The sequence below is a fragment of the Bipolaris oryzae genome, assembly GCF_000523455.1.
Source record: "Bipolaris oryzae ATCC 44560 unplaced genomic scaffold scaffold_25, whole genome shotgun sequence".
Classification (NCBI taxonomy): domain Eukaryota; kingdom Fungi; phylum Ascomycota; class Dothideomycetes; order Pleosporales; family Pleosporaceae; genus Bipolaris; species Bipolaris oryzae.
In genome coordinates this window covers 1-27,189 of record NW_006911301.1, presented here as the reverse complement: position 1 = coordinate 27,189, position 27,189 = coordinate 1, and the positions used below count along the sequence as shown (strand labels likewise).

Genomic DNA, 27,189 nt, shown 5'->3' with positions numbered 1-27,189 from the left:
TCATTCAAAGGTTTTGTTAAGAACATGAACTGCTATATAACTCCTTTTTTTCACACACACTCTCTCTCTTCCAAATATTTATTAATACCTCTCTTTGCTCTAGCGCCAAAAAATACTCTCCCAACACAGTCCAATAAGTTCCAATACGAGCATGTTTACAAATATTTCCATAGGATTTCCACTTACCCCGCCGTTTTTTTTTCGCGTGAAATGCGCGCCCCCACAGCAGCTTCCGTCGGATCAAAATTGAAAATAGTTTTTTTTTGCAAATACAATGCCCCTTCCTCGATTGCTTTGCCTCCTTCTTGTGGTTTTTTTCCCAAGGCTGGAAAAAAATGGATATAATGAAAAAAAAATTTCAGACCTTCATCAATCGCCCGGCTAGCTCAATCGGTAGAGCGTGAGACTCTTAGTTATCACGCCCTCAAAGGCACGATTGTTTCAAAATCTCAAGGTTGTGGGTTCGACCCCCACGTCGGGCTTTTTTTTTGCTTCGATTTGTTTCTTGCTATGTATGCATGCTGTTTCTTACCCATCCTTCTTTTTAGCACCTCCTTTCACAATATTATATACACAACAGGAATAGTTTTTTTGCGTTTGAATGATCTTGTTTTTTTTGGGGGGGGGGGGGACGTCGGTGCATTGTTGGACAGGAGGAGGAGAACGAAGTGAGGGAAGAGAAGATGGAAGAAAGAAAGAGAGGCGAGGCAACGTTTGTTTCCTTGTCTTGGAAATGAAGGAAGAGAAAGGAAAGAGCAAATAAGGGCATATTCCTTCTTTCTTTCTCCCTCCATACAGTGCTCTCTGCTGCTCTTCTCTATTCTTCTCCCAGTGCCCACGTTCCTATAATCATGACAAGATGATACAAATGCTAAAAGATGTCATGGCTTCACAGGCACCACCACACATGGGCACAAACATTTGCAAGTGGCAAAAGGAGACAACACCGTAGCAAAGGTAAGACCACGAGAGCATAAAAACTGATCATATAATATTCGACACTCTGGCCCGAACCTGACATTACTCTGAAAGCCCTACTTCATTTTCGCATTACACAGCTGCGATGTTCGGGAATTATACTATAGCTTCCTCCGCTTGCTGGCCGTGGGCGGATCCTCTTCCTCGGCGGCAGGGGTGCCCTCGTTACCTGCCTTGCCACTGTCCCTCTCGACGTCTCTCCATGTGCTGACGAGCCCCTGAACAGTCTGGAACATGTCTCTCGCATCGTTGACCACGCCTTCTTCTCCGGGGTTGAACATGACGGCATTGACAAACATGCGCATGAGTTCCTTTTCAAGCTGTGCTGCGTTGACAATGGCCTTGGGAGGCACGTTGTCTGCTGTAAAGGGGAGCTCAATGAGGCCTCCAGTTGCACCACCGGGACTAGCAGTTGGGTTTTCTGACGCCGCTGCGGCTGCAGCAACTTGCTTCGAACCTGCTGCGATAGCTTTCTTGATGGAAGACAAATCTGTCGGGCGCTTGATAATGTCGTAGTAGCCTTCTGCGTCCTTGGCACGCACTGCAGTATTGAATGTAGATGCGTGCTTGTGGGAATTGATGTCGTACATCATAGGGGCTGTCATGCGTGCAAAATTACGTGGTGCTATGATGGATCGAGGAGGACCAGGCGTGCCAAATGATGTATCTTCGGCCTCAAGAGAAGCTTCGCGGGCATTGCGTTTTCGGCGCGTTGAAAGTGACGGCATTGCAGCTGCTCCTCGACGTCGGGTAGACATGTGTGACGGTGTCTCAGCAGTAGCTTCCTCGTCAATAGCCTCGACAGAGGTTCCTCGCTCCGACTTGATCCTATTGCCAGTTTGCGACTCATTGTCCGCCGCTACCGTATCGGTATGAGAGAGAATTGACTGACTTCTGCTTCGGTCTCGCACAGAACCACCAGCTCTTGAAGATGCAATGCTTCCGGGTCTTGTTCGCCTTGCCGGAGCTTTTCGTCGAGAACGTCCAGATCGGGTTTCGTGTTCCGCCAAAGATTCTTCCTCGTGGTCGTTGATTAGCTTGGAATTTTGCGGGGTTTCGGCATCTGGTACGGAATCCTGGTCTGGATCTTTTCCTTTGCCCTTTGCCCTGGACTTGCGCTGTGACTTGGTTTTAGCGGGACTCTGATTCGAGCGGACTAGGGGCGGCACATCATCGAGTGGCTCCACCTCTGGGCGTGGGCTTGAAGAAGTAGACTGTATCCCATTGAAACTAGATCGCTTCCATAAACTCTTTGCAGACACGGGAGTTCCCAGAGAACTTTGTGGAGAATGCGCGGCAGAAGGTGTCGTAAGTGATTGTCTCGCCTGAGTGACGAGAGGATGGATTGGGGGCGCGCCTGTTCTGCCAGTGCCAGGCGTTTGCAAATTCGTGCGTGACGGCTGTCGATTGTTCGTAGGTGTCGAGGCTTGGGGGTGCGGCGGCACAGCTGCTTGATGATGGACACGCGATGGATCCTGTGGAGCAACTTGAAAGGGTGGAAGCATGAAGCCTGCTTGGGGTGGTGGGTGGGGCATTTGGGGTTGTAAAGGAGGGTACGGTTGGTGTCCAGGATGGGGGTATGGCGCCCTCTGCTGTCCAGGGTGTAAACCTGGCGAGTGAGGCCCCGGAGGTTGCTGGTTCGGGAACTGCTGGTGCGGTGGGTGGTATTGCGGATGCGCTCCTGGAGTGCCGTACTGAGGTGTTCCGTTTCCACCATAGTTCTGGGCTGGTGACGGCTGATACTGCAGTCCTGGCGACCCTACCGCTGGGGATGGGGGTTGCGACGGGTGACCGGAATGGTGGTGTGGACCAGGCTGATGCTGTGCGCTTTGAGGTGTCTGTGCCTGGGGGAAAGGGGTAATGTTTGGATATTGAGCGCTGTTGTACGCTGCGTGATGCGGCGCAGGGTGGGCTTGATGTGCTGTTGGCGGAGGCGGCGTTGGGTGGGATTGCGGCGTAGAAGGCTGCCTCTTGGATTGAGATGGCGATTGCTGTCCATTTTGCGCAGGCGCAGGTCGCGGAGACTCGGGACCAGACGGCTGCGTGGAATCCGGGGAAGACGCAATGAAAGGACCGCGTCGCGCACCATTCTGAGCGGACTGGGGGCTTTGGCTCGGCTGCAAAGACTTCTGTGCCAGATGAGGTGACTTCCGGGGTAGGGCAGGGCTTCGCAAGGCAGATGTTTGTCCGTTGGCCTTGTCCCTAAGTTGATCGTCCCACTCTCCGCGCTCGATGCTCTTCAGTTCGCGCTGCAGTCGCTCGTACCTGTCCTCCTCAGCCCTGATCTGTTCGGCAATCTCGTAGCGGTATGAGGCATAGAGCTTGGTGACGAGCTTGGGGATTAAATGCTGGTGCTGGAGGGATTCCTGGACGGTGGGCAGGCTCGGGCTCTGTCTCTTTCGCTTGGTCGGGCTGGCGACATCGCCGTTGTGGGAGTCGCTGTCGGCAGCTTGCTCATGCTCGAGCTCTCTCTTTAGGCGCTCGAGGTAGAAGTTGCGCAGGGCATCGGGACTGAGGCGGCCGGCCTGGAAGTATTTGTGGGTGGTGATGTCCGGGTTCTTCTTCAGCAGGTCGGAGATGCGGGTGAAGACGGAGGGGCCGACGCCATAGGCATGGAGGCACTGGAACAGCAGGAGCGACTCGAGGTTGGTGTAGGCAGAGACGCTAGTCGTCATCCCCCAGGCGTCTGCAGCGCGAGGGCGATGGGCGTGGGGCGGGATGGGAGCCACGGCGACGAGGGACGAGGGAAGAGGGCGTCTAGCGGAGGCAGACGGGCATCGCACGCGACTGGGGGGCGGCGGAGGGCGATGGGCGCGTCGGGCGGCGAGGCGGAGGCAGAGGCAGATGGGCTGGGCGGTTGGTTTGATGAGGAAATTATTCTTCGCAAGAGCTTCGTCGGCGCTGCCTCTCGCACGGCAGCAGCAGCCCAGCCCAGCCGCCCAGCAGCCGGCACCCAATCCCATCGCTGGCCCTGGCGGCGCGCCAATCACACGCGTCCGCCGCCACACCGCCACACCACCGCTCCAGCCTCGTCCTGTGGCTGCGTGCGGGCGCGGGGCTTCGACTCAGACTGCCACACTGTGGCGCACGCCGGCCTGCCGCCAGGCGCGTGACGTGCAGCCTGTCACCCTCCCCGTATCTCAACCGCCGTCGCCGTCGCCTGTCCGCATCTGTCCGCATCTGCGGCGCGAGCAAACGCCTCTAGCGCCAATTGCTTCCCACGCGCGCCGTCTCTGGCTTCTTATTGTTTCTTATTTCTCTCGTCGGGCTCGGGCGCGGCGGCGCATCTTCAAGCCCTCGTTCCCAAGCTCCACTACTGATCTACGCCCCCCCTCCCAATTAGTCCGGAGCATGGGCGTCCCCTATTTCCCCTACATACTTACTTACATTGCAATCGCCCTGAGGTCTCTATTCCAGGGGTGTCATATTATGCTTTCTTTCTCCTCTACCAGGCACGCCAGCACTGCATGAAACAAGTCTGACGATTGAGCCCTCTGCCTGCTTGTTATACTACCACTGTCCCCTTGCACTAGCCCATAAATACATCCCCTCGTTCCCTCGTCAGCCCCGACCTTCTCCAGAGCCGCTCCCGCACCGCCCATACTACACACCGTCCTCCTACTGCTCATCATGGCTTCCTCATACTCTGCACAGCCCGCCGCCATGGACGATCCCGACCACGGCTGGAAGCCGAACAAACGTCCTCAATCGTGAGCTCCCCCGGCGCTAGCATAGCTCCCCGCCTATTCTGATTATGCCTGCAGCACCATAGCGCGCAACTTCATGACCGAGCTCGACAGCCTATTCAAGTTGGACGGTGGCATCGAGGACCTCGACCGGACAGTGCATGAAAAGTAAACCCTCCTCTCTCTCTCTCTCTCTCTCTCTCTCTCTCGCCATCGCCATCGCCATCGCACGCAGCCTACTGACTCCCACCTAGGAAGGCAGCTGTCAGCACCCAGACCAAGGAACTCGAGGCCCTCGAAGCAAGGCTCCGCGCTGCCGAAGAGCGTCTCAACCAGGCAAAGGGCAACTCCCCACCGGCCAAGAGCGGCACTCAGCAAACCGCCCAGCAAGACGAGGCACAACCACAGGCGCCCGAGAGCCCTCTTGCGCAAAAGACGCCAAACATGCCAGGTGCGATTCCACAAATACCGACCCCTTCATCGACCACCAGCGCTGACTATGTCCTCGTAGAGAGGCCATCTTCTGCTAAGCCCGAGGCCGCATAGCTACACTCCCTTTGATGATGATACCACGATACCCAGGCACTGCGTCCACCTTCATCATACACTTTGGCCTCTGCAATCACGAGTCCGCATCTCGGACAGGGGCATACCTTTTATAATTAACACAGGCATCTTTCATTTCTTTCTCTTCTACTCAGGCGACTTTTTGTTCTTTCTCACTCGCCGAGGGAGGCTCTTCTAGTGCAGGATATGTCTCGCTTTGGATTATCTAGCTGGAAATGCTATACACAGTCCATTTTTTTGAACGCTTTTTCGTATTTTTGGTGGTGTCTCTTTCCGTGGTTGTAATTACTTACCATGGACTCACTAAATCTGCAGCGTGCACGGGCCGACTATCCCTCGTACCTGTCATCTTAGAGCTCACCGACAATCTCCGAGTCATCAGCTTTTCAGGCACTTCCACATTTGCAACATGGCAGATCACTCGGAAGCAGGCCTTGTGGAAACGTTTGACAAACTTGCCAATGAGGGCGCCATTGTATATGGCCCTCACGAAATTGTGTCAGTGGAGGACAATGGCTATCCGGTGCGCAGGTATACAACCACAAGCCAAGTGTTTCGCTCATGACTGCTCAGCTCGAGTTCCGCATCTGCCCAGCACTAGCAACAAAACCACATACAGTCGGCGCCACAAACCATGGCTTCAATAAGACGCGGAAATGGGGACCAGGCAGCGACATGTTCTGCCCTGACGAGCGACTTATCATCACTCAGCTGAACGAGACGCATGACCTGGCGCTAAACCTGTTTTGTGTCGACCGACCCCAACTCCTCATGCTAACACTCGACTCGTACAAGCGCCAGCATGAAGCCTTGGACGTGGATGACTTTGTGGTCATGCTTCAAGTATTGCGTCAATTCCCAAGCATGTACGTCATTTTCAACTGTGGTGAAAAGGGTGGCTGTAGCAGGGTGCACAAGCATCTCCAAGGCTTAAAGGGGCCGCCGCATGCTTTCGACTACCTCATTTCAGCTGTCAGCGAAAAAGCAAACAAAGTCCCTTTTCGGTTCTTTCTTCATCGTTTCGAAGAGGGGTTCCAAAATACCTCAGCCTCAGCTGTTCTGTCTGTCTACACTACACTCCTCGCCCAGTGCCGCCAGCCAGCGCCCGGTACCAAAGAAGAAAATACACCTCCGCATAATGTCGCCATGTGGGCTGACCACCTAGTCGTTATTCCGCGGCGGAGTGGCAGCGCAGAGGGTGCAAGTACGAATACGGCGGGTATGCTAGGGAGCGTTTGGGTGACGAGCCAGGAACAAGTCGACGAATGGCTCAGAATTGGTTGTGCAAACGTGCTCAGGGAACTGGGTGTGCCTTCTTAGGAAGAGCAAATATCAGACATATTGGTCGTCTGCACCTGTCGCTCTCGGTCAGGCTAGTTATAATGTGCATGCCTATCTACCACTTGGCGGCCGCCTTCCAGTGATCTCCTTCCCGTTTCAGCTCATCGCTTCGAAGCAGGTATGTCCTTGCTACACTGTATTGGGTTGACTAGCTACCCATCACTACACAATCACGTCTTCCAACTACGCAAGCCTTGATTTGCCCTATCGCATAGCCAAGACCAGCCATTATGCTCTTCGAGATTTCCGAGCCCTACACCTGCCTAACCCGGTAAGCACACAGGACCCCGGACCAATCACCTTGTTCGCGCCCACGTCTCTCGACGAGCGCGCCAAGTGATTCCATAAATTAATCCTCCATCCATGGCGCAGGTGTTTCCTCCGACCTCCTTCGAATGACCGTCTCCCGCGCTTATAGGGCCTATCTTGGGCTTATTCGAGTGCACATCTCCCGTTCGTGCAGACGACTACCACAAAACTGGGATACCTGCCTATTTCATACAACTTCGACTAAGAGACAGGGACATGTCGGTGATGCTACTTGACAGGAAGGTGGATCATAACCAGGTACGACTATGGGGAAGCATAAAAAGCAGCGTTCCCCGCGTCCTATACTATGCTGCACCTTGCTTCTACATAGTCAGTGTCTCCATATCTCACCATGAAGACTACTATCTTTACCTCCGCCCTTCTCCTTGGCTCTACTGCCTTGGGTAGCGCTGTCCCAACCGCCGGCAAGAAGGTCGACTACAATGGCTTCAAGGTCCTGCGCGTTTCTAGCACCGACGCTGTCAAGAGCCAAATCGAGAACTTGGCTACCCACATCCTCAACCCTGGCAAGTCTGCCGAACTGGATGTAGTTGTTGCACCCGAAAACGTCGCGGCATTGACTGCATTGGTTTCTGAGAGCAAGGTCATCAACGAGGACGTCGGTGCTGCCCTCAAGGAAGAAGGCGAGATGGGAATTTATGCTGGTTTGTAATTCGCCTAGTATTTTCAAGGTTGCACACTCACCGGATGTAGTTCCCGCCGAGTCGTGGTTCACAGCATACCACCCATACGCCGACCATCTTCAGTTCCTCCGCGATCTGCAAGCCGGTTACACCAGCAACTCCGAGATCGTGACCCTTGGTAACTCAGTCCAAGGACGTACCTTGACCGGTATCCACATCTGGGGTAGCGGCGGCAAGGGATCCAAGCCTGCTGTCATTATCCACGGAAACGTTCACGCGCGAGAGTGGATCACTTCGATGACCACTGAGTAAGCTTCCCTTCCATGAGATTGTTATTGAACAAACAAACTAATATCCACCTCAGGTACTTCGCGTGGCAGCTTCTGACCAAGTACGCCTCCGACTCAAGCATCAAGGCTCTCGTCGACAAGTTCGACTTTTACATCACCCCCATTGTCAACCCTGACGGATTCGTTTACTCGCAGACCACGGACCGTCTCTGGCGCAAGAACCGCCAGACTGTCAGCACCAGCACATGTGTTGGCCGCGATATCAACCGTAAGGCGCCATAGAGAAATTACTGTATGATCAACATGCTAACCCAATATCACAGGCAACTGGCCATACAAGTGGGAGGTAACTGGCGGAGCCTCCACCAGCCCTTGCTCGGAAACCTACAAGGGTCAAGCCGCTGGAGACGCCCCCGAGAACAAGGCTCTCAAAGCCCAAGTCGATGCTCTCAAGGCCACTCGCGGAATCAGCCTCTACCTCGACATACAGTATGTTCCCCCTTCTCCCCTTAACCAACCCAAAGCTAACCACACCCAACTCTAGCTCCTACGGCCAATACATCCTCTGGCCCTACGGCTACAACTGCAGCCTCCGCCCGGAAAACGACGCTCAGCACCGCAGTCTCGCCACTCGCGCTCAAACCGCTATCCGCGCCGTTTCAGGAACCGCCTACACCATTGGCCCCAGCTGCTCTACTCTCTATGCCACCACTGGTTCTTCCACCGACTACACCGATGTCGAGGGCAATGCTACCTACTCGTACACTTATGAGCTCAGGGATACCGGTACATATGGATTTTCGCTCCCTGCCAACCAGATCCGCCCCACTGTTTTGGAGACTTGGGCTGGTTTCACGAGCATGCTTCGTGATGCTTAGATGATGGAGATATGAGTTACGCGGAGGATATTATTGTAAATACTTTTTGACTGGGTGGATTTGATTCTAATGATGATGATGATGATGAAAGTCATGCATATTCTTTCGTCACTATTACACTGCATACCTTTTTCTAGATTATCCAAGTCACGTGTCCATCTGTTTGTTTATTTACACCCCTCGTTTTCGTATGGTGGAGCCTCTTTTTTTCTTTCTTTTTCGTCGTTACCTCTTCCCCTTGTTCTGGCTGTTACACGGCATGCGTGTTGGCGCCGCGGTGTGCTACGGGGGGGGGGTGGGGCGAAAAGAGATCGTTGTTTCATTTGCATGCACGGCGTTATTCTTTTTCCTTGCTTCATTGCCCAACAACGATAATGGGAGGGGGAGGGGGAGTAGACACGATAATAGTGGTAGGAGGAGTTACAAAAGTATACTTGACAAGTGCTTTCATGCTTTTCTAGCGTAGTTTGGTATCTTTCTCTTTCTAATCTCACTTCCACATAGCTACTGTACCTTTTTTTTGCCTTCTTTTTTTAAGCCCTGTGTTCTATTTCATATATTCTCAAGAATTATGCTTTCCTGATGTTCGGTTTTCTTGGTTGCAACGTCTGTCACGATGGAAATGGGGTGGCGTAAAGTAGTACCGCAGGTAGCACTGCGGCAAGCTGTTCATGCAGTGAGAGGACTTTAGGGTTTATTTGTGTATTGAGTGGGATATCAGGAGATAGTGAGCTCTATCCTTTCTCCTCCTCTTTACTTGATCGCGTGTCATTCCACATCCACCCAATATTTTCCATCACTCGTAAAAGCCAGAATATAAATCCGTTGGATGAATCAGTCATATTATCCAAAACCATGTTAATTATCAGAGGATACTCAAATCAAGCCACAAAACAATACAATAACCATGTTGAGACGGACTTCAAGGTAGACATCCCCATCACCCTTTTGCCGTGGAAACCCAAAAGTTCTCCCTCTAACACCCCCAACCAGACCTCCCAAAAACTAACCTCAACCCCCTCCACCCGCCCTCCATCCTCCCGCTCTAAAGCCCACCTCAGCTCCGGCGCAAAAGCCGGCATAATAACCGCCTGCATCATAGTCTTCATCCTCCTCTGCCTTCTCCTCCTCGAACTCACATATTTCGGTCGACAGCGCCGTCTCACACGTGCGCGTCGCCAAGCCAACGCTGGTGGAGACGTCGAGCTGGATGCAGAAATGAGCAATAAGGAGAATGCGGTATTGGAGAGTCGCGTGGAGATTGTTGTTGAGGGTGAGACGGGGGAGACAGGGGCGGCGAGGGAGACTAGGGAGACTAGGGAGAAAGATGCGAGAGGGACGAGAGAGCATGAGGAGGAAGACGAAGATGATGATAGTGACGGGGATGAGTGGGGTGGTGGGAGGAATACGAGGACTGGGATGAGTCTGTCGAGGAGGGAGGGGTGAGGTGTGTAAGGGGTTTTTTTGGGGGGGGGGGAAGGAACGAGTGGGAACAGGGTGGGGTAGGGCAAACAGAAGGTGCCATGAATGTGATGAAAAGGGATTTAACAAATCTGTAATCTGAGAGATGAGTTGGAATACCAAGGTATATACGGATATTGCATCTATGCCCAGGAAAAGTACTCAGTATGTAAATACACGCCACCGCTCCTCGCACCAGTGATTATCTTCAGGTTCTCAGCTGCAACGGCATTTCGTACATCGTTCTGCATTGTCTTGGGTCCACAGATATACACATTCAGCGTCTCGTTTGTATCCGCTGCTTTCTCTGCCTCGTCCTGTACGACCAGCGGTAGTTGTGGTCGGCCTGTGTACTCTTTGCCTGATACAAATGTTTCGACTTCTTTCTCAGTATCGACTACAATGTCATTTGACGCTTCAGATGGCACTGAGCGGGTTGATGGCTGTGCTGTTTTAGGCAGGATGTCAGCTTGATTTGCGGCTTCACCAGTGAGGTGGACCTCGATTTGGACGGACGACAAGACTGTAGTTGGATATCGCGAAAACATGGTTTGCAGAGTCTGCTCAAACCACAAACGGCTTTTGGTATCGCGGATCGCAAGTACAACGCGTAGTGACGTCGGGGCCGAAATGGAGGTACGAGGTGCTGCTTCGTCGATGGAGTTTGCAGTTGATCGAAGAAAATACTCAATAAAAGGCAAGGTCCAGCCGGCGCCAGATCCGCCTGCGATAACTAGAAGGCGATCTGCGTTACGTAGTCTGAGCCAACTAGCACCGCCGTAAGGTCCGTCTACAAGAACCGGGATACCGGCGTCGGGCTTGGTGAATGCATGTTGATATAATTTATCTGTGAACCCACCCTGACGGCGTATATAGAATACCAGCTCATTAGATTCCGCCGATACCTTGGCAGGCGTAGAGCAAATAGTGAATGGATGAGCAGTTAGGGCAGATAGGAAACCAAAACTCGTAAAGCGTAGGAAGCAATGCTGACCCGGAGCCCAGTAGAACGTCGCTGGAATGGCAACACGTATGAAACCGTTATTCTCAACTGCAACCCGCGCTTGCTGAGTCCATTTGTATTCGAATGCTGTGCGAAGCCATGGGTATACGTAGCAAGGAACGTATATAGCAGCCGTGGCAACAAAATAGTCCCAACTCGTCAGGGTTTGATCACAATGCCAGAAGAAGGTTATCATGAAGATGACGGCAGCAAAGAAGTGTGTTGCTTTGAAGAATTCGTATCCGCGGTTTCTAAGTGGTGCATTAGTTACATACGAAAATCGAGCTCATAGAAGAACTACTACTAACCGAAAGACACTATGCGACATGAACGTCAGCCACGCTTGGAATATAAGTGCTACTATCCCCGTCCAGTAGAATAGCAGACTGCTCGAGAAATGGTGCTCCATATCGTGCCAATGGATGTGGTACACGATAAAAGGAAATGTGTGCATCAGCGCCAGAACGAAAAACGCGTACGCAATCCATCGGTGAAATACTTGGAGCCGTTCATAGGACACTCCGGTGATCAATGTGATCCAGTTTGTTTTGCTTGCTGTAGCACTGAAAAAAATCAGTAAAGAGGATTCATGGGATCATGACGGATGCCAAACTCACAAGAGAAAAGGCATACAGCCTAAGGCGAGCCATCCAGACCGCGTAGCCAATGGCGGTGAATTACCAAACTTCTTGCTGGCCCAATAGTATGGTTGCGGTATCAGATCCATACCTATTGCCAAAAGTCAGTACACTCCCCTCAACTCCCATATTCCAAGAAAAGAAAAGAACTCCTTACAGAAAAAGAACACCACACCAGCAGCACCAAGCATCAACACCCCAGCCGGCGCAGAATTCCATTTCAACCTTCTAACATGGAACCCACGATACGCCAGATACCTCAATCCCGCCAACACCTTTCTCACCAACACACCCCGCCCTACCTTCCTCTGCCGTAAGAACAAACCAGAGACGACGTGCGCAACAACGAAAACCCCAATCCCACTCATGAAAAACGCAACAGTCGGCAGCGCAAACACGTAATCCGCTACATACCAAAAGTGCCACCGATGCTTATACCACGCACACTCTTCCGCAGTCTTAGTCCCGCATTCGAACATGCGCATACCGGAGAGACCGGGGGAGATGGAGATCCAAGCTTCGCTCATCTTCTTCTTCCTTTTCTTTTCTCAAATCCAGATATGTATATCAACTCGGCGAGAAGAAGAAGAAGAAAAAGCGAAGAGGATGAATAGATATGTAAACCTCAAAGAGGGGGGGGGGAGGGGGGCAATAAGAAAGAAAGAAAGAAAGAAGAAAAAGGCGAGTTCGAAGGATCGAGCATGTGTGTCGGGGTGAAGTCTATCTAACTCTAATCCCCTACCCCGTCCCCTCCAACTCCAACGCCATATCCACCTCCCATGCAACCAGATAGTCCAGCCACACGAGTCGTAGCTGCGGCAAATAAGCTTATCAAAGCTTAATGCAGCCCCCGCAAATGCTTGGTTCTGCGGTCTTTGAACCAGGATGCGTAGATTGTCTTTTGCTGATGGGCCAATGAGGGCGGGGTACGGGCGTAAGTAAGAGCACGATTGAGCAAGTTTTCTCAGCGGGCGTTGTTTGGTCCGCGTTAGATGGGTGGGGTAGCGTGTGTGTGGTCGACGAGTATCAAGGGAAGGGGGACTTGGAGCTGGGATGCAATGGAGCGCGTGCGAAAGTATGTTTGATACCGTACTTGGTTTGGTTTTGTGGGTTGAGGGGGCGGATATATGTATCGGCGGGTTTGGGGGATTTGACAGTGATTTTGGCTCGACTCTGTATTTTTTTTTCGAACGATTCTCCAAACGACGAATTTCTCTGACATACACTTGCGGAACAAGCTTATCTGCCAGCAAACGTTTGTTTAGGTAGTGATATATCTTTTGCTTCATCTGTTGATTTACCTACACGCCACCATCTCGGGCATCTTGATCAAGAAAATAGAGACCTCTGCAGAAGAACCATACGAACAGCTGCCAACATGCACATGTCAACGCCAACAACGTCCACTGACTCCAATGCCACAATGTCAGGGATGTCGGGAATGCACATGTCCACCATGTCCATGACCTTCTTTACTTCAACCAGCACGTCTCTCTTCTCCGCATCCTGGACTCCCACCACCCCGGGCCAATACGCAGGAACGTGTATATTCCTTATTGCACTTGCAGCCTCGTTCCGCGCCTTGGTTGCTGTTCGCTTCAACTTATTCGCGGTACTAGCGCAAGCCAAGGGACAGCCAGAAATTGAAGAGAAGGCAAGACTGGAAAAGAGACACTGGAGAGCGGATGAGGCGGTTTGGATTGCGAGTCTCGATGTGGTCCTTGCTGGGGTATCGTATCTGCTGTAAGTCTTTCCTCTGACTTCTCCGTTCTCTCATTCTTCGCGATGCCGATGTTGTCGCAAGATCCGCATATTAATACATCACCCAGCATGATAGCTGTCATGACGATGAATGTGGGATACTTCATGTCGGTGCTCGGAGGCGTGTTCCTTGGAAGTCTGAGCTGCGGCAGATTTATGGCTAGAACTGTGGCGCAGTGAGAGTATTGATGTGACGTGATACATCTTGGCCTTGATGGAAGCCAACGCGGAAAGAGATAGAAACATGAAGCGAAACCGACGTGATTAGTGCCCACACAAGAAAGTATCCTCGATCAAGTAACCGTAATACCCTTCCTTGTCCTCAGCGCGATTTTGGCCATATCGTTCAGATCCCAACCCCCTTTTACAGTCTTTGAGTCGGGGATATGTTCTCCAGAATTGATGACGTGAACCTTCATCTTGGGATGGAACTTGAGGCCAGTCAAGAGTTTTGGAGTGATAAGGAAATATTGGCTTGTACGCTCTTGGCAGGCAATGTCTACCATGCGCTCATGCACCATTCGTTCATTGCGCGGATCCATACCTTGATTGATCTCGTCGACGACACGGAAAGGCGACTGGGCGAGATCCTGAAGAGCCATAAGGTAGAAAATAGTTGAGACGGCGCGCTCGCCACCGGATTGGCGATGAGAATTGAGAACACTAAGGGGCTCGTTTTCACTATTGGCGTGTTAGCTATGCGTACATGTAGATGAGATGGCTAATGCATACCGGAAGCGGACTGAGATCTGAACAGACCAGTTATCAAAGTCCTCCTCATCCTTGAACACAGCGACCTCGCCAGCACACCCAATCTGCTGGAAGTTGTATGCAAAGGCATTACTTATCTTGCTGATGAGAACATCGAGCTGTGGCTCCCATTGTTCGCGAATCTCTGTAATCTTTTCCCTGATCTCACCGAGGCTAGCCGTGTACTGCTCCAGCTTCTCTCGCGTTCTGTTCATGTCCTCCTCGCGCTTCTCGTAAGCTCTAATAGCACCGGGATTGCCTTCAGCCATCATCTCCAATCGTGCAGCGACGGCTTGAACTTCCTGCTCGAGATCGTCAAATGAAGGGAGTTCGCGATACTCCAAAACGATCTGCTTCTCCTCTTCGGTCAAGGTTTCAATGTCTTGTTGAGTAGCTGCTGTCTTCTTTTGGTACTCCTCGCGAAGACGTTTGATGCGATTGCCAAGTTCTTGAACCTCAGTTTCTTTTGTCTGCTGCCTCTGGATCATTGCACTGTTTTCATTTCTCAATGCATTGAGTTCCGACTTGGCTTCGATGAACCGAATTTCAGCTTCAATGAGCGATTCATGAAATGTACGCATATGCGTCACAGCTTTCTGCATGACCGTCAGTATAGTATGATGAGCAAGACAGGTACTACGTACAGCATAATCTAGAGCTTGTGCCGCTACGCGTAATGATGTTTCACGAGCCTGTGTTTTAATTTCACGGATGCGCTCATTGGTTTCTGTATTTTGCTGCTTGTGGTCGTCCAATTGGGCCTGTTTGGAAGCTATGAGGCATTAGTACACGACCCCATTGATTTATGAAGGCAAACCTACCGATCTTATCAGGAATGGCCCGCCACTCTGCCAGAGCTTTTTTCGTAGCATCTTGCTCTGCTTGTATTGCTTCCTGGTGCAATGTCAGAAATGAGTATTAATACGTCGTAGAAAATTCAATACCCTCGCCTGCTTGAGCTCCTCGAGTTCTTGTTTGAGACTCTTCATTTCGTTTGTAACAATGGCGTAATTTTCCTGGATCTCTTCTTTCTCTTGCACTAGCTCTGTAATTCTCGATTCGATCGCCCGAACCTCTTCTGTGTTAGTTGGTTGGTCCGTAAACCATTGAGCAGGCCTAAGTTTCGTGACAGATGTTGAGGAAGCGTTGTACTCTCTGCGCGTGACGATGCGAAAGGTCTCAGTACCACTGACCCAGCTGCGGATAGGGCTGTTTGATACAGCAGCGTGCTGCTCATCTGATATTGGGGTCGGTGAATAAGCTATCTGATGTAGGCGGTTGTTGTCGCAAAGCATGGCCAAAACAGCGGCGGGCCCTTGAATGAAGTCGAGCATGTAGCCCTGAAAGCCAAATTTCTCCAAGTCCTCTTTCATGATTGGTGATTGGTATGAATCGAGAGACTTGGGGGACGACCGAAGATGGACTTCGTGCAGTCCTTGGCCCCCATTGGCTACCTTTCTAAGGAGGAGGTTCGACAGTAACTGCTGATCATCGCTATGAGTACAAGTGATTGCAATGACATCGCCTTTTCTCAGCTGGCCTTCTAGAGCTTGAGCATATCTGGTATCTGGAATGGAACATTCCAAGATTGGCGGACCAAAGACTTCACCCTTGAAATTCAGAGTGTGCTTGTTTTCCTGAATCCATTTCCAAGCTTTCGCAGTGTCGGGTGAAAGTCTCTGTAGAAGGCTTGCCTGCTTGCCGCTTTGCGTGTTCAACTGCTCTCGCTGTGTGTTCAGCTTTGTGTTCTCGTCCGCAATTGCATGCGCGCGTTCGCGAAGACCCGATATCGAATTTTGCTTATCCGTTACGCTGTTGCTGATGGTAGAAATTTGACCTCGAACTTCTGCCTTGCGACTTTCAAAAGATGCAGCATCGTATTCCACAGCCGTGTTCTGTCGTTTTTGTTCTAGCCTATTGATATCTGCCGTAATGCGGACAATATCCTGCTCACGCGATTTTTTGGCTCTCAGCTCGACCTTGATCAACTCCGTGGAGTCGCTGGCCTTTGCCTTCTCTGTATCGATATCTTTCACGAGCTTGTCGGCTTGTGTCTTAATCAAATCGACACGGTTCTTGCGGAGCTTCACAACTTGCTCAATCTGATTACGATATGTTTCCACTTCTGACAAGGCTATACGCGCTGGTTCCATGTCTTCCTTGATCTGATCCAGCTCTAGCATTGCCAGCCTCCTGTCTTCCTTCATTTTCAATATGTCGTTTTTGAGCAGCTTGATCTCAATCATGGGCCTGACCTTCTTCAGACATTTCGATTTGCGCAACAAGCCCTCGCGTTGATGGAATCGTTCGACATCCTCTCTGGTTGCATTCTGCTGTTTTTCCAACTTTTCCAAATGACTGCGCTCGTTGGTTTCTTTTGTCTGGACATTGCGTTCTTCAATACGCAGGGCCTTGAGTTCGTCATGCCACTCAACCATGTGCGGGGGCGCCGCTGCACGCTGAGTCTCTCGTAGGCGGTCGACATCGGTCATTTTGGCAAACTCGACGACACGGTCTTGAGGCAAGAATTGACAAAGGTTATCAATCTGTATGGAAAATTGCTTGGCCATGGTTGTTACAGCGACTTGGGAAACGCGCTTGCCATCGAGAAAGAACACAGACTTATTGTCTTCTTTGCGAATCGTACGTTGAACGATACGATTTGGACCATTGCCTGGGCCTGTTGCAAGCTCGATTTCGACAATGGCTTCGCTAGCACCATGTTTGACAAAAGCACCCAAATCCTTGGCTCTTCCCAGATGTTCGCTACCCCATCCAAGACCCAGGCATATTGCGCACACAAGCGTACTCTTTCCTGTCCCGTTTGGACCAATGACCATGTTCAAACTGGGGCCCAGATGAAATTCGGCAGCTGTGTATGTGACAAAGTTCTTCAGCTTTACCCTAACAAGAGAGCCTGGCTGGAATTCATCTTGAACGTATGCGCTTGTTCCGTCTGCATCATCGTTTTGCATGTACGTGCTTGGGGAAGGACTGCCGGACGCGTCCCGGTCATGGCGGGCGCGTTTGCTGCTTGACGTAGAGGAATCGTCGTCGGACTGCTTGTCGACTTGCTCGCTGACGGCCAGCGATGGGCGTTTCCGCCCTCTTCGGACTAGACCGGGCATCGTCGCGGCGTATACGTGTTGGTGGGGGTTGATTGTCCAGTGCACTGTCTCTCGAGAGGGGAATGATGGATGAACGGGGATTGCCGATTAGCGTAGCGTCTCGCGTCCATGCGTTGAACCGCAAGACGCTATCACGTGAGAGCGTGTTCGTCGAGTAATGGCCGTGCAAACAAGCGGCGTAGTAACCCAGATACGAAACAATACAAACAGTCACAGTACTCGTGCATTCATTGACTACTAATACACGATCCCCTGAATGCATACCGCACAATTGCCTGCCAAGATAAATACGCATGGCTCGCACCCAACGCCGAATCTAACCTATTCCATGCTGTCATGGCCAAGTCATGAAAGCCTTCCTTATATGCATTCACCTCATTGCTCGCTGCAGATTGACAAGTGTCAGGTGCTTCAAAAGATACCCATACCCCACTCAACGCACAAAAACGCCGTCGCAACCAGTGCCACGGCGTGGTAACGAGGACAATGCCTCTAGAAAATGGTATCAAAATTCTCGTCAACCATGGGAAGTGGTTTCCGGGGGGTTGATGGTTTGCCGTTTTCTTCGGCTTGCTTCTTGTGGCGGAAGGTGACTATAACAATGTTAGCGAGACGACACAACCCGCGTTTGTACCAATACTCACATCCGACGAAGAGACCCTTGCCCATTTGCACATTGCGGTCTTGCATTGCTTCCAAAGCAGCCTGCTTCTCGTGCACCTCTTTGTACTTGGCCATATCAGCTTCATTGCCAAAGTCGTCAAAGTATCCAGCGTCAGTCTCGCTGTCCAACTCTGGTACAAACGGTGCCTTTTGCTCTCTCAACTTTGCCCAGTCTACTTCAGCAAAGTATTGGTGCGCGTGGATCTCGGATATGTTGCGGAATCGAGACGACTTGGACGCTACGAGACGCACGATGAGGTCCCAAGTGCGCTTGGACAGGAAGTATGAGGGGTCTTCGTATACGGGCTTTCGCAATACCTTCTTCCACTGCTTCAAGTTCTGCCACGTCTCATCAACTGTAGCGCCAGCAAAAGGTGGGTATCCAGCCAACGCTTCAAAGAGCATGCACCCCAGGCTCCAGTAGTCAACGGTGAAATCATACTCCTCACCCTTGAGTACTTCAGGTGCCATGTAGTCGGGACTGCCTACAATACTCTTTGCATAGTTGACGTCTCTCTCGCGAAGCGAGCGATAGTTGTCTCTCCTCTGCGCTGCAGAACGCTCTTCTATAGGCCGACCAAATGGCGAGACAACATCGCTCACAGACTCTAGCTTGATGCGCATTGATTCAATCTTGGAGGGGGCAAGGATACCTGCAGCAAGACCAAAGTCGGTCAGTTTGACGTGTCCGGTGCTGTCAATCAAGAAATTCTCGGGCTTCAAGTCTCGATGAATGTATCCCAGCTGATGCAGCGAGTCAATGCATGTGAACATCTCAGCAATGTAGAAGCGCGCATGTCGGTTGTGTAGAACGCCCGTATTGTTGAGCAGGGTGCGAAAATCACCTCCAGGAACATATTCCTTTGCTATCATTAGTCCATGGTCATATTTCTTCAGTGTTGTAACTCACCATGGCAAGATAAATGCTCTTGTCGTCCTGGAACGCATATAGCAATCGTACCAGCCACTCGCTCTTAGCAGTGGTCAAGATGTCACGCTCCGTCAGCACATGGCGGACCTCATCCAGCTTGAATAGCAGCTTCTTGCTCATGACTTTGAGTGCACAGACTTCACGGGTATCCTTTTTCTGCGCCAAGTACACCTGTCCATAACCACCTTGGCCAACTTGGGTGAGAATCTGGAAGTCGCCCTGCCTCAATCGAGTGCGTCGCTTGCGGAGGTTGGCACGCTCACGGCCGAGATACTGTGTAAGAGCACTGTTGTACTCTTCTTCGGGAGTCTCGGGTGGAAGAGGGTTCTGCGCCTTGAACTGGGAGAGACGGTTTTGGCGGGTATGTACGTAGGTGAGGAGGTCGTAGTAGTAGTCGAGGAAGTCTGCACGGCTGGTTAGTGCTGTTGCGATCCGAGAGGATAACAGGCCTACATAGTTGAGTGACGTTTGCAAGACGCTTTACCGCTGGCTTCCTCGCCTTTTCCAGATCTTCGGCAGAGAGGCGCTGTGGACCGTTCAAGTACCGCGTTGATTGCTCTGCCTCGCGCGTCCGGTAGGGTTCCTGCCGCGACTGTGCTGCATGTGTCATATGGCCGTTGTCTTTTTGTATAGCAGAGCGTCCACCGGGGGGTGCGTTCTCTTGGTTTGACCTACGTGTTGGAGAGCCCGATGCGACAGTGGTCGAGTCTGGCCCCGCATAGTCTCCATCCTCGCCGCCGCTGCCCAATTTCAACTTGTTGGGTGATGCTGGAGATGTCGGCTTCGCTCTTGGAGAACCAATGGTGGGAAGTAGCCTCATGGCATTCTCGAAGACATGGGGCAGATCAAATGCGCCAGGCGGCTGGTGGTGTTTACTTGGGCTGCCCTGAGGCGTCTGCTGCGGGCTGATGAAGGCCTCAGCCGGCGTGCCTGGACGGTCCATACTCTTGCCACGGGTGTGGAGCAGCGGCGGAGGGGCGGGTAGCTGGAAACCGTCTGCGTCTCTGTTGTTGATGTTGTTGTTGTCTTGCATGCTCGTCTAGTGCCCGATAGCGACGGAGAAGGGGGTGGTTGCAGTTGCGCAGGTGGGGGCTGTCGTCGCAACGACGGGGGAACAAGAAGGAGCAGGCCAGCGTCGAATCTGCAGTGTATGCGCAAACAATCGCCTACGTATATGTATGTATACAACAGGCGTCGGTACCTTGCAGAGCCTGCGACAAAACAAATGCAGGCGGCTGGCGCTCAGCTTCGTGTTGATGGTGGGGTGCGTGTTTTGGGCTAAGTCTGCTCCGGGCAACGATGAAATCCAGGCTCCCTGGCATGTGGAACCCCCTTCTCCGATCGCCGTCATGGATCAAGATTGCCATTTTTAGTAGTGTATCAAGTGTGCTGTTGCCGTCTTTATTTCTCGTCGTATATTATGTACAGATCCCTTCAAGAGCCATGCCTCGCATATTCAAAATTCAAACCTTGCAGTAAGTAGACCTGCTCGGAGAAACACCATACCCCGCCCGCAGAAACGCCGTACATGGGGCCCCAAACAGGCAATCCACGCCAAAGAATGATATCATAGTTCCACGCATCTATCCGGCCTGGCAACGCAATAACATGGAAGCAACATATGCTAATGCCATCACATCACATGGTCCGTCCCTTGTTGCCGTCCAATTCCATATGTTGTGTCTGCCCAGCATCCTTTTACAAGTTGTGGAACTCACGTGGTATTCCATTAGCAAGAAGCTGCTCGCGAGCCAAGAGGTCAACAAATGCTTGCCCATTGCGAGGAAAGGCGTGCATCATGCTTTGAAGATATCGTGGTGCCTCGATCAGCTGCTTCCGACACATTGGGCAGGTTACTTTGTTTTTGTGGGTTTTGCACGTATCAAGCTAGTTTGGACTCAGCAACCATCGTCACTTTTACACCTGTCAAGACTCACCCATTGAAAAATGCAGAATTCTCCGAATGTGTGTCCACAGGACAAGACTACCGCGATTTCCTCTTCTTCTGAAGGCAAAACATGTGAGACCGAATAATCCTTTTGGCAAATGTCACAACACTTGGATGCATCGTCGGGAAGCTCGCTTGGCAGACGCCGCGGAAGACCGTCTTTGAGTTCCTGGATCTGCCTTGGGGTGGCAATGTTGGGATCAATATGTGGGCGGTAGCCCGTGAATCGTGGACGCACGTCTCTTGTTCGGGTCCTCAAGCGATTCGGGGGTGGCGCTCTGGCAGCCGCCTCTTCTGCGTCAGATGACGTGCTCGAAGGTGAGAGGTCAACCGAATACCTCTCAAAACTGCGGCGATTCGATGTTCGCGGAGAGATGCTACGGTCTGAACGGCGACTATGGCCTCCAGGCGATGCCCATGGGCGGTGCCCTGATCCAGGAGACATTGGATCATTCGGCTGACGGTGTTCGTGGGGCTGTGATCTAGTGCTCTGCAGCCGCACTTCCGGATGCGCTGAATCCCGATGACCTTGGTGAGGGGTTCGCATGCCCCCCGCATGGGGATTCCGTGACATTGTCTCGACTGCCATTCTGTGTTCATTGCGGCGTCGAATAAATGGCGGAATTCCTGCGTTCAGAGCCGGTGCTAATGGGCTATTTTGGTGTGGTGTTCCTATCGTTTGGCCAGGTAAATGGCCTTGCATTGTGTTACTAGGGTTAGAAAACAACTGATCGGGATGCACATGGTCGACTCCGTTCCAGAAAGATGGTGGCGGTCGTGGATGACCAAATTGATACGGGAACATGTGCGGCTGGTAATATGGGTAGCGGATTCCAGCAGGTGGATACGGAGAGCGGTCATGGAGCGGATTGCTGGCTGATCCATCTGATATATTGCGGGTTTGGGGTGTCTGATGGTCGCTCATGGGCAAGTATACGCCTCCGTATAGAGGCGGGAGTTGTTGTTGAAATGGAGCATGGGCAGAGAGAAGTGGGGCAGCCAACTCTGCACCCTGATGTCCGGAACCAGTCGTCACATGAGCCCAGGAAGCGGCACCGTAGTCAGGTTCAGCCATACGAGCTTTGTTTGGAGGTTGGAAGGGGGGTTGTCCTTGGGTAAAAGGTTGAAGCTGAAGCGGCGTCAGCGGGTGGAGAGCGGGGAGTTGGCCAAGTGAGGAGGGCAAATGTCGGGGTGGTTAAAGAGGATGTTGGAACAGGTGTAGAAGAGGTGGAAATGGTCCCTCGCTCCCGGTTCTGGTAGTCGTTGCGTGGAAGAGTACAGGGCAGAAGGGTCGAGCAGCGTCATGGAAGCCTTATCTGCGGCTTAGCAAGTGCGTGCGGCCTGGGGTGGTACCGATGGTGCACGAAAGTGAATGGGGGCAACGGTGAAGCAGGCTCGAAGACCGAGTGAAAGGGTGCGAGAGGGCAATAGCTAGAGGAGCGACAGAGTCGGGCAGGATCGTTTGTCCAAGGTGGAAACCAGGCTGTGAATGAATGAAGGTGAGGGGTCATTAGCTCGCTGTCACGTTGGCACGCTCAATAGCGAGCAGCCAGCATGGATTGCAACGACGGTGGAGACGGATCAGGTGCCCTCGACTTGACTCGCCTGCATTAATCTAATCATGACCAGTCGTCGGAGGCCGGAAGGCGCAGGGCGCAGGGCTCAGGCAGCCGGGGCGTCACGGTGCGACCTAGTTGCTTGTTGTACTCGTGCGTTTGCCTATGCGGCTCTAACATGGTCCGGAGAGAAGGGCAGCATGGATGGCTATTGCCCACCAATAAGCCCCCAAAAACATTGGAGCGGAACCCAGCACGGCACAGCGTGCGGAGGTTCAGCAGAAAAAGGACCATGGGCGCGAAGGGTTTCACGCAACAGGGTGTGCCCGATCATGCCGAAGTTTGATCGGTGACTATGCAGACTTTCCACTAGGGTGGCCGAAGGAAGCAAGCAGCAAGCAAGCAGAGGGCATGTGGGCAGCCAAGTTGTCGTGTTATGGCACAGCAGCCGGCAGCGGGCGCGAATCGTTACCTCGAGCAGCGGCGGCTGGCCAGGCCGGCTGTCTTTGCCTGTGCATTTTGGCGACGGCGACGGCGACAGAGACAACGAGTGAAATTGGTGGCTGAGCCGGAAGACGAGTCCAAGACGTCGAGTTGCATGCGCACGGCGGGCTCGGGCTAATGACGATGGTGAGAATGTTGGCGCCGAGTTTGGGGCCCAAGAAGTGCAACTGGAAAGGCAAGAGAAGCGACGGGGAGAGGGCTCTGCAGCGGTCGCGGTCGCGGTCGAGGTATCAAAAATCCTTGCACCATCTCGTCTCGCCGTGTCGCCGTGTCGCCGTGTCGCCGTGTCGCCGTGCCGCCCTCGCCATCGCACATTTCCGCCTGCATCTTGGCGGGTGGTGCGTCACGTGATCCTTCCGACCCCGGGACAGATCGGAGGCGAGTCCCGCGGCCCCATCCGAGGCGGCGGAGGCCAGAGCTTCGAGCGCTGGCCTGTGTTTTTGTCTCGCTCTGTCTCTTGCTGTCTCGAGCAATTGTCTCTCCGTCGTCTTCTGGCTGGCCTCCAGTGTCCGTTGCGCATCCTCACAGCATCCATCTCCATCCTCCCCCGCCAATTGGCCCCTCCATCGCCCACCACCAGCCGCTGCGACCATGTTCCGAAGCGCGACCAAGCTCCGCGCTGCCGAGGCCGGCGCCCTGCGATCACTGGCACATGCGAAGGCCACCAACCCCTCCTTCAGCTGTGCCCGCATTACGCGCCCGCTCTCCACCACCAGAGCCTCGCTCTCCAAGCCCCAGACTGCCTTCCAGCGCCGCCAATTCAGTGCTACCACCGCCGCCATGGCCAACACCCGAACAGAAAGCGATGCCTTTGGCGAGATCCAGGTCCCCTCGGACAAGTACTGGGGAGCCCAGACGGAGCGCTCCCTCGAGAATTTCCGCATCAACCAGCCCCAGGACCGCATGCCCCCGCCCATTGTGCGGGCCTTTGGTATCCTCAAGGGCGCCGCTGCCACGGTCAACATGAAGTTTGGGCTGGGTACGTCCCGTTGAACGAGCCCGAGCCTGCAGTGCACTGCTAACCCTACCACAGATCCCAAGCTTGGAAAGGCCATCCAGCAGGCAGCCGAAGAGGTGGCCTCGCTCAAGCTCATCGACCACTTCCCTCTTGTTGTCTGGCAGACCGGCTCAGGCACCCAGTCTAACATGAACGCCAACGAAGTCATCTCCAACCGCGCCATTGAGATCCTTGGCGGCACAATGGGCACCAAGAAGCCTGTCCACCCCAACGACCACGTCAACATGTCTGCCTCGTCCAACGACACCTTCCCCACCGTCATGCACATTGCCGCTGTCCTCGACTTCGAGGAGTCGCTCCTCCCCGCCCTCACCAGTCTGCGGGACGCACTCAAGAAGAAGTCCGACCAGTGGGAAAACCTCATCAAGATTGGAAGGACACATTTGCAAGATGCCACTCCTTTAACTCTGGGTCAGGAGTTCTCTGGATACGTACAACAGCTTGACTTTGGCATTGAGCGCATAAAGTCATCTCTACCCCGCCTCAAGATGCTCGCCCAGGGAGGAACTGCTGTCGGCACTGGTATCAACACATTCAAGGGATTTGCCGAGGACATTGCCGCAGAGGTCAGCAAGATGACTGGCAAGGACTTTGTCACTGCACCCAACAAGTTCGAGGCTCTCGCTGCCCACGACGCCATTGTTGAGGCCCACGGTCAGCTAAACACCCTGGCTACCTCACTTTTCAAGATCGCCCAAGACATCCGTTTCCTCGGCTCCGGTCCCCGTTGCGGTCTGGGTGAGCTCAAGCTGCCCGAGAACGAGCCCGGATCCTCCATTATGCCCGGAAAGGTCAACCCCACCCAGTGCGAGTCCCTAACCATGGTTTGCGCCCAGGTCTTTGGTAACCAGGTTGCCACCACCTTTGCCGGATCCCAGGGTAATTTTGAGCTCAACGTCTTCAAGCCTGTCATGATCCGCAATCTGCTGCACAGCTCGCGCCTCCTCGCCGACGGAATGAGGAGTTTCGAGAAGAACCTCGTTGCCGGTCTCGAGGCTGACGAGAAGCGCATCAGCTCCATCATGAACGAGAGGTAAGTTCTATCACTATTATTTCGTCTCCATCCACTGCTCATACTGACTCAAAATTCAGTCTGATGCTGGTTACCTGCCTCAACCCCGTCATCGGCTACGACGCCGCTAGCAAGACTGCCAAATACGCCCACAAGAACAACCTCACCCTCAAGGAGGCCGCCCTCAAGCTCGAAGTCATCAGCGAAGCTGACTTTGACAAGTATGTCCGACCAGAGCTCATGATTAACCCTTCCGACTACAAGCCCAAGAACTAGAAGTCGTCATCAAGATGAAGGTGAAATGAAGAAAAGAAATGTAAAAATAGAGAAAAGCCGAGATATGTATCATGAATTCAGAAACACAGTAACATCTATGTTTACTCTTGTGTGTGTTTGTTGTCTTGGTTTCCACATGAAGATGTTTGTGTGGTGATGTGGATGGCACGTCACGTGTCTAGAAATGTGATTGACAAGTGGTCAATGATAGCTAGGCAAGGAAATGAGAGTCTAGAAATGAGATTGGTACGATTGAAGGTTTGATGATTGATGATTTGATGGAATCATAGCCAGGTTCCATAAAAGTTTTTTGATGTCTAACATTCATCACTCTTGGCCTGTTTTCTACTTTGGACATGTGTACTTGATGTAGTCTTTTCGTTGTCTTATATGCTGTCTCAAGCCCAGATCCAGTGGTATCTATTTCTCTATTCTTTTATTGTAGGTAATGTGAGGGTTTTATACTAGAGACTGCCAAGTAGTGAAGCTATTTTGACATTGAAAGTTTGATCTCACTGGTATCGTGTGATATTAGGCTGAACTTTTTTTTCTTATAAAGAGTTTTCGGACTGGATATATAGTGATAAATTACAAGAAGTACTATCCGGTCTTGGCGTCGAAATTTCGAGTATCGTATATCTCTTCTTTTAGTAAAGTGCCGCAGTATATCAACGTCGTTCATCGCGCGCATGTGGCTTCGGACTGAGCACCAGCAACGACACTAGAAGTGTCTCAAGCGTCACTGCAGTCACCATTGGAACCGAAGCGTTCTGCCAGTCCCCCGGATGGCGTGCCAACCAATATATCCAGAACCCGAAAGCTGACAACAATGGAACGAGAGCGTAGATGGAAATCATAAAAAGAGACAAGGCGTAACTGGGCTGAATACCCCACACAAGATTCTCCGCATCGTGCGTCGATTTCATATCAAATTCCCTCCTCTTTTTCGGTATGCAGGTTGTTCTTTCCGTGTCGGGCGGCAGCTGAAAGCAGTCGTGTAGCCATGGCCCAAGGGCTGACCATTTGCATCCGTCATCACAAGACTCCAGACATGCGGCGAACACGTCAAGTTCTATGAGCGGTATCTTTCCCAGCGGTGGTTTCGGATCGTATTCGTACTCGTTAGCAAACACTCCATCTTCTGGAAGTCCCCCGCATGAGAAGAAGACTCGATCGACGCTGACTTTCCGGAACTTGATGAGGAAAATGTTAGTCATGTGTTCTTTTGAGATGTAAGAAGATATTAAGTAGAGTGTGCCTTACTTTAACGAAATCACAGTGGTGAAATCGAAAGGGTGAAAACCACCTTGAAACCATTAGACGATGTTTCTTGTAGCGCTTCTTGAGTTCCGGCAAGAAAATTTGGTCATTCATTCGACTACAAATTTCGATTTGTTCGATTTTCGTAGACCCTGGACTCCAAAGATGATTCGTGTGGGCGCTTGCTGTGTCGTTGGGGAGGGGGCCATTAGGCCACATCTTTGTGTCTGCGTGGTGTTGTTGGATCCAGCATTACCGTTTTTGTTCATTGAAACACCAGATGCTTTAGATCCTCCTGCTTTAAACGACATTTTAGAAGATGATGCTCCTGATGTATTGTTGGATGTTGGCGTGTAAGCCATAGCTGCCCTAGAAGAGGAGCTTCCGGATGAGGCGCTTTAATGCCGCCAAACGCGATCACGTATTAACGTCGATTGAGCTTCAAGTGTTACAAGTAACAAGAAGGATTCTCTCCTTGACAAGTGACGAGATGGCTGAAGGCCTATGGACGTCCACGTCAGAAGGTAATGATCATCGCGGGGCTAGGTCACGTGATGTGCCATCCCGCCAAGAGCAACCATCCAAGG

The 27,189-nt window shown here is 52.2% G+C and overlaps 13 protein-coding genes across 13 annotated transcripts; 7 read left to right on the top strand and 6 right to left on the bottom strand.

Annotated features, from left to right (window-relative positions):
• Nucleotides 1-1,079: 1,079 nt before the first annotated feature.
• On the bottom strand, nt 1,080-3,941 carry COCMIDRAFT_2828 (uncharacterized protein; the record flags this gene model as incomplete). The annotated part of the gene is made up of 1 exon (XM_007687006.1): nt 1,080-3,941. The coding sequence occupies one exon, from the start codon at nt 3,939-3,941 to the stop codon at nt 1,080-1,082; it is 2,862 nt and encodes a 953-aa protein (XP_007685196.1).
• A 667-nt stretch (nt 3,942-4,608) lies between these two features.
• Nucleotides 4,609-5,210, top strand: COCMIDRAFT_87989 (uncharacterized protein; the record flags this gene model as incomplete). Its single annotated transcript, XM_007687050.1, has 3 exons — nt 4,609-4,688; nt 4,743-4,832; nt 4,919-5,210. 3 exons carry the CDS (start codon nt 4,609-4,611, stop codon nt 5,208-5,210), a joined length of 462 nt encoding a protein of 153 aa, XP_007685240.1.
• A 430-nt stretch (nt 5,211-5,640) lies between these two features.
• On the top strand, nt 5,641-6,551 carry COCMIDRAFT_87979 (uncharacterized protein; the record flags this gene model as incomplete). The annotated part of the gene is made up of 2 exons (XM_007687049.1): nt 5,641-5,754; nt 5,805-6,551. The coding sequence occupies 2 exons, from the start codon at nt 5,641-5,643 to the stop codon at nt 6,549-6,551; spliced, it is 861 nt and encodes a 286-aa protein (XP_007685239.1).
• A 682-nt stretch (nt 6,552-7,233) lies between these two features.
• On the top strand, nt 7,234-8,693 carry COCMIDRAFT_87807 (uncharacterized protein; the record flags this gene model as incomplete). Its single annotated transcript, XM_007687048.1, has 5 exons — nt 7,234-7,546; nt 7,596-7,833; nt 7,890-8,083; nt 8,139-8,304; nt 8,360-8,693. 5 exons carry the CDS (start codon nt 7,234-7,236, stop codon nt 8,691-8,693), a joined length of 1,245 nt encoding a protein of 414 aa, XP_007685238.1.
• Nucleotides 8,694-9,548: 855 nt separating this feature from the next.
• Nucleotides 9,549-10,139, top strand: COCMIDRAFT_2824 (uncharacterized protein; the record flags this gene model as incomplete). The annotated part of the gene is made up of 1 exon (XM_007687005.1): nt 9,549-10,139. The coding sequence occupies one exon, from the start codon at nt 9,549-9,551 to the stop codon at nt 10,137-10,139; it is 591 nt and encodes a 196-aa protein (XP_007685195.1).
• Nucleotides 10,140-10,297: 158 nt separating this feature from the next.
• COCMIDRAFT_87865 (uncharacterized protein) lies at nt 10,298-12,322 on the bottom strand (the record flags this gene model as incomplete). Its single annotated transcript, XM_007687047.1, has 4 exons — nt 10,298-11,408; nt 11,466-11,720; nt 11,775-11,886; nt 11,953-12,322. 4 exons carry the CDS (start codon nt 12,320-12,322, stop codon nt 10,298-10,300), a joined length of 1,848 nt encoding a protein of 615 aa, XP_007685237.1.
• Nucleotides 12,323-13,251: 929 nt separating this feature from the next.
• COCMIDRAFT_87797 (uncharacterized protein) lies at nt 13,252-13,736 on the top strand (the record flags this gene model as incomplete). Its single annotated transcript, XM_007687046.1, has 2 exons — nt 13,252-13,538; nt 13,625-13,736. The coding sequence occupies 2 exons, from the start codon at nt 13,252-13,254 to the stop codon at nt 13,734-13,736; spliced, it is 399 nt and encodes a 132-aa protein (XP_007685236.1).
• Nucleotides 13,737-13,849: 113 nt separating this feature from the next.
• COCMIDRAFT_34256 (uncharacterized protein) lies at nt 13,850-17,434 on the bottom strand (the record flags this gene model as incomplete). Its single annotated transcript, XM_007687030.1, has 5 exons — nt 13,850-14,237; nt 14,289-14,902; nt 14,951-15,078; nt 15,128-15,200; nt 15,251-17,434. The coding sequence occupies 5 exons, from the start codon at nt 17,432-17,434 to the stop codon at nt 13,850-13,852; spliced, it is 3,387 nt and encodes a 1,128-aa protein (XP_007685220.1).
• Nucleotides 17,435-17,926: 492 nt separating this feature from the next.
• Nucleotides 17,927-20,061, bottom strand: COCMIDRAFT_2820 (uncharacterized protein; the record flags this gene model as incomplete). The annotated part of the gene is made up of 4 exons (XM_007687004.1): nt 17,927-18,027; nt 18,079-18,958; nt 19,008-19,432; nt 19,482-20,061. 4 exons carry the CDS (start codon nt 20,059-20,061, stop codon nt 17,927-17,929), a joined length of 1,986 nt encoding a protein of 661 aa, XP_007685194.1.
• Nucleotides 20,062-20,726: 665 nt separating this feature from the next.
• Nucleotides 20,727-22,051, bottom strand: COCMIDRAFT_87897 (uncharacterized protein; the record flags this gene model as incomplete). The annotated part of the gene is made up of 2 exons (XM_007687045.1): nt 20,727-20,915; nt 20,966-22,051. 2 exons carry the CDS (start codon nt 22,049-22,051, stop codon nt 20,727-20,729), a joined length of 1,275 nt encoding a protein of 424 aa, XP_007685235.1.
• A 659-nt stretch (nt 22,052-22,710) lies between these two features.
• On the top strand, nt 22,711-22,878 carry COCMIDRAFT_34254 (uncharacterized protein; the record flags this gene model as incomplete). Its single annotated transcript, XM_007687029.1, has 1 exon — nt 22,711-22,878. One exon carries the CDS (start codon nt 22,711-22,713, stop codon nt 22,876-22,878), a length of 168 nt encoding a protein of 55 aa, XP_007685219.1.
• A 749-nt stretch (nt 22,879-23,627) lies between these two features.
• Nucleotides 23,628-25,342, top strand: COCMIDRAFT_34253 (uncharacterized protein; the record flags this gene model as incomplete). The annotated part of the gene is made up of 3 exons (XM_007687028.1): nt 23,628-24,015; nt 24,070-25,087; nt 25,147-25,342. The coding sequence occupies 3 exons, from the start codon at nt 23,628-23,630 to the stop codon at nt 25,340-25,342; spliced, it is 1,602 nt and encodes a 533-aa protein (XP_007685218.1).
• A 734-nt stretch (nt 25,343-26,076) lies between these two features.
• Nucleotides 26,077-26,815, bottom strand: COCMIDRAFT_47701 (uncharacterized protein; the record flags this gene model as incomplete). The annotated part of the gene is made up of 2 exons (XM_007687043.1): nt 26,077-26,535; nt 26,606-26,815. Coding segments are annotated over 2 exons (669 nt in total), but the record flags the coding sequence as incomplete, so codon positions are not given.
• Between the last annotated feature and the right edge of the window lie 374 nt (nt 26,816-27,189).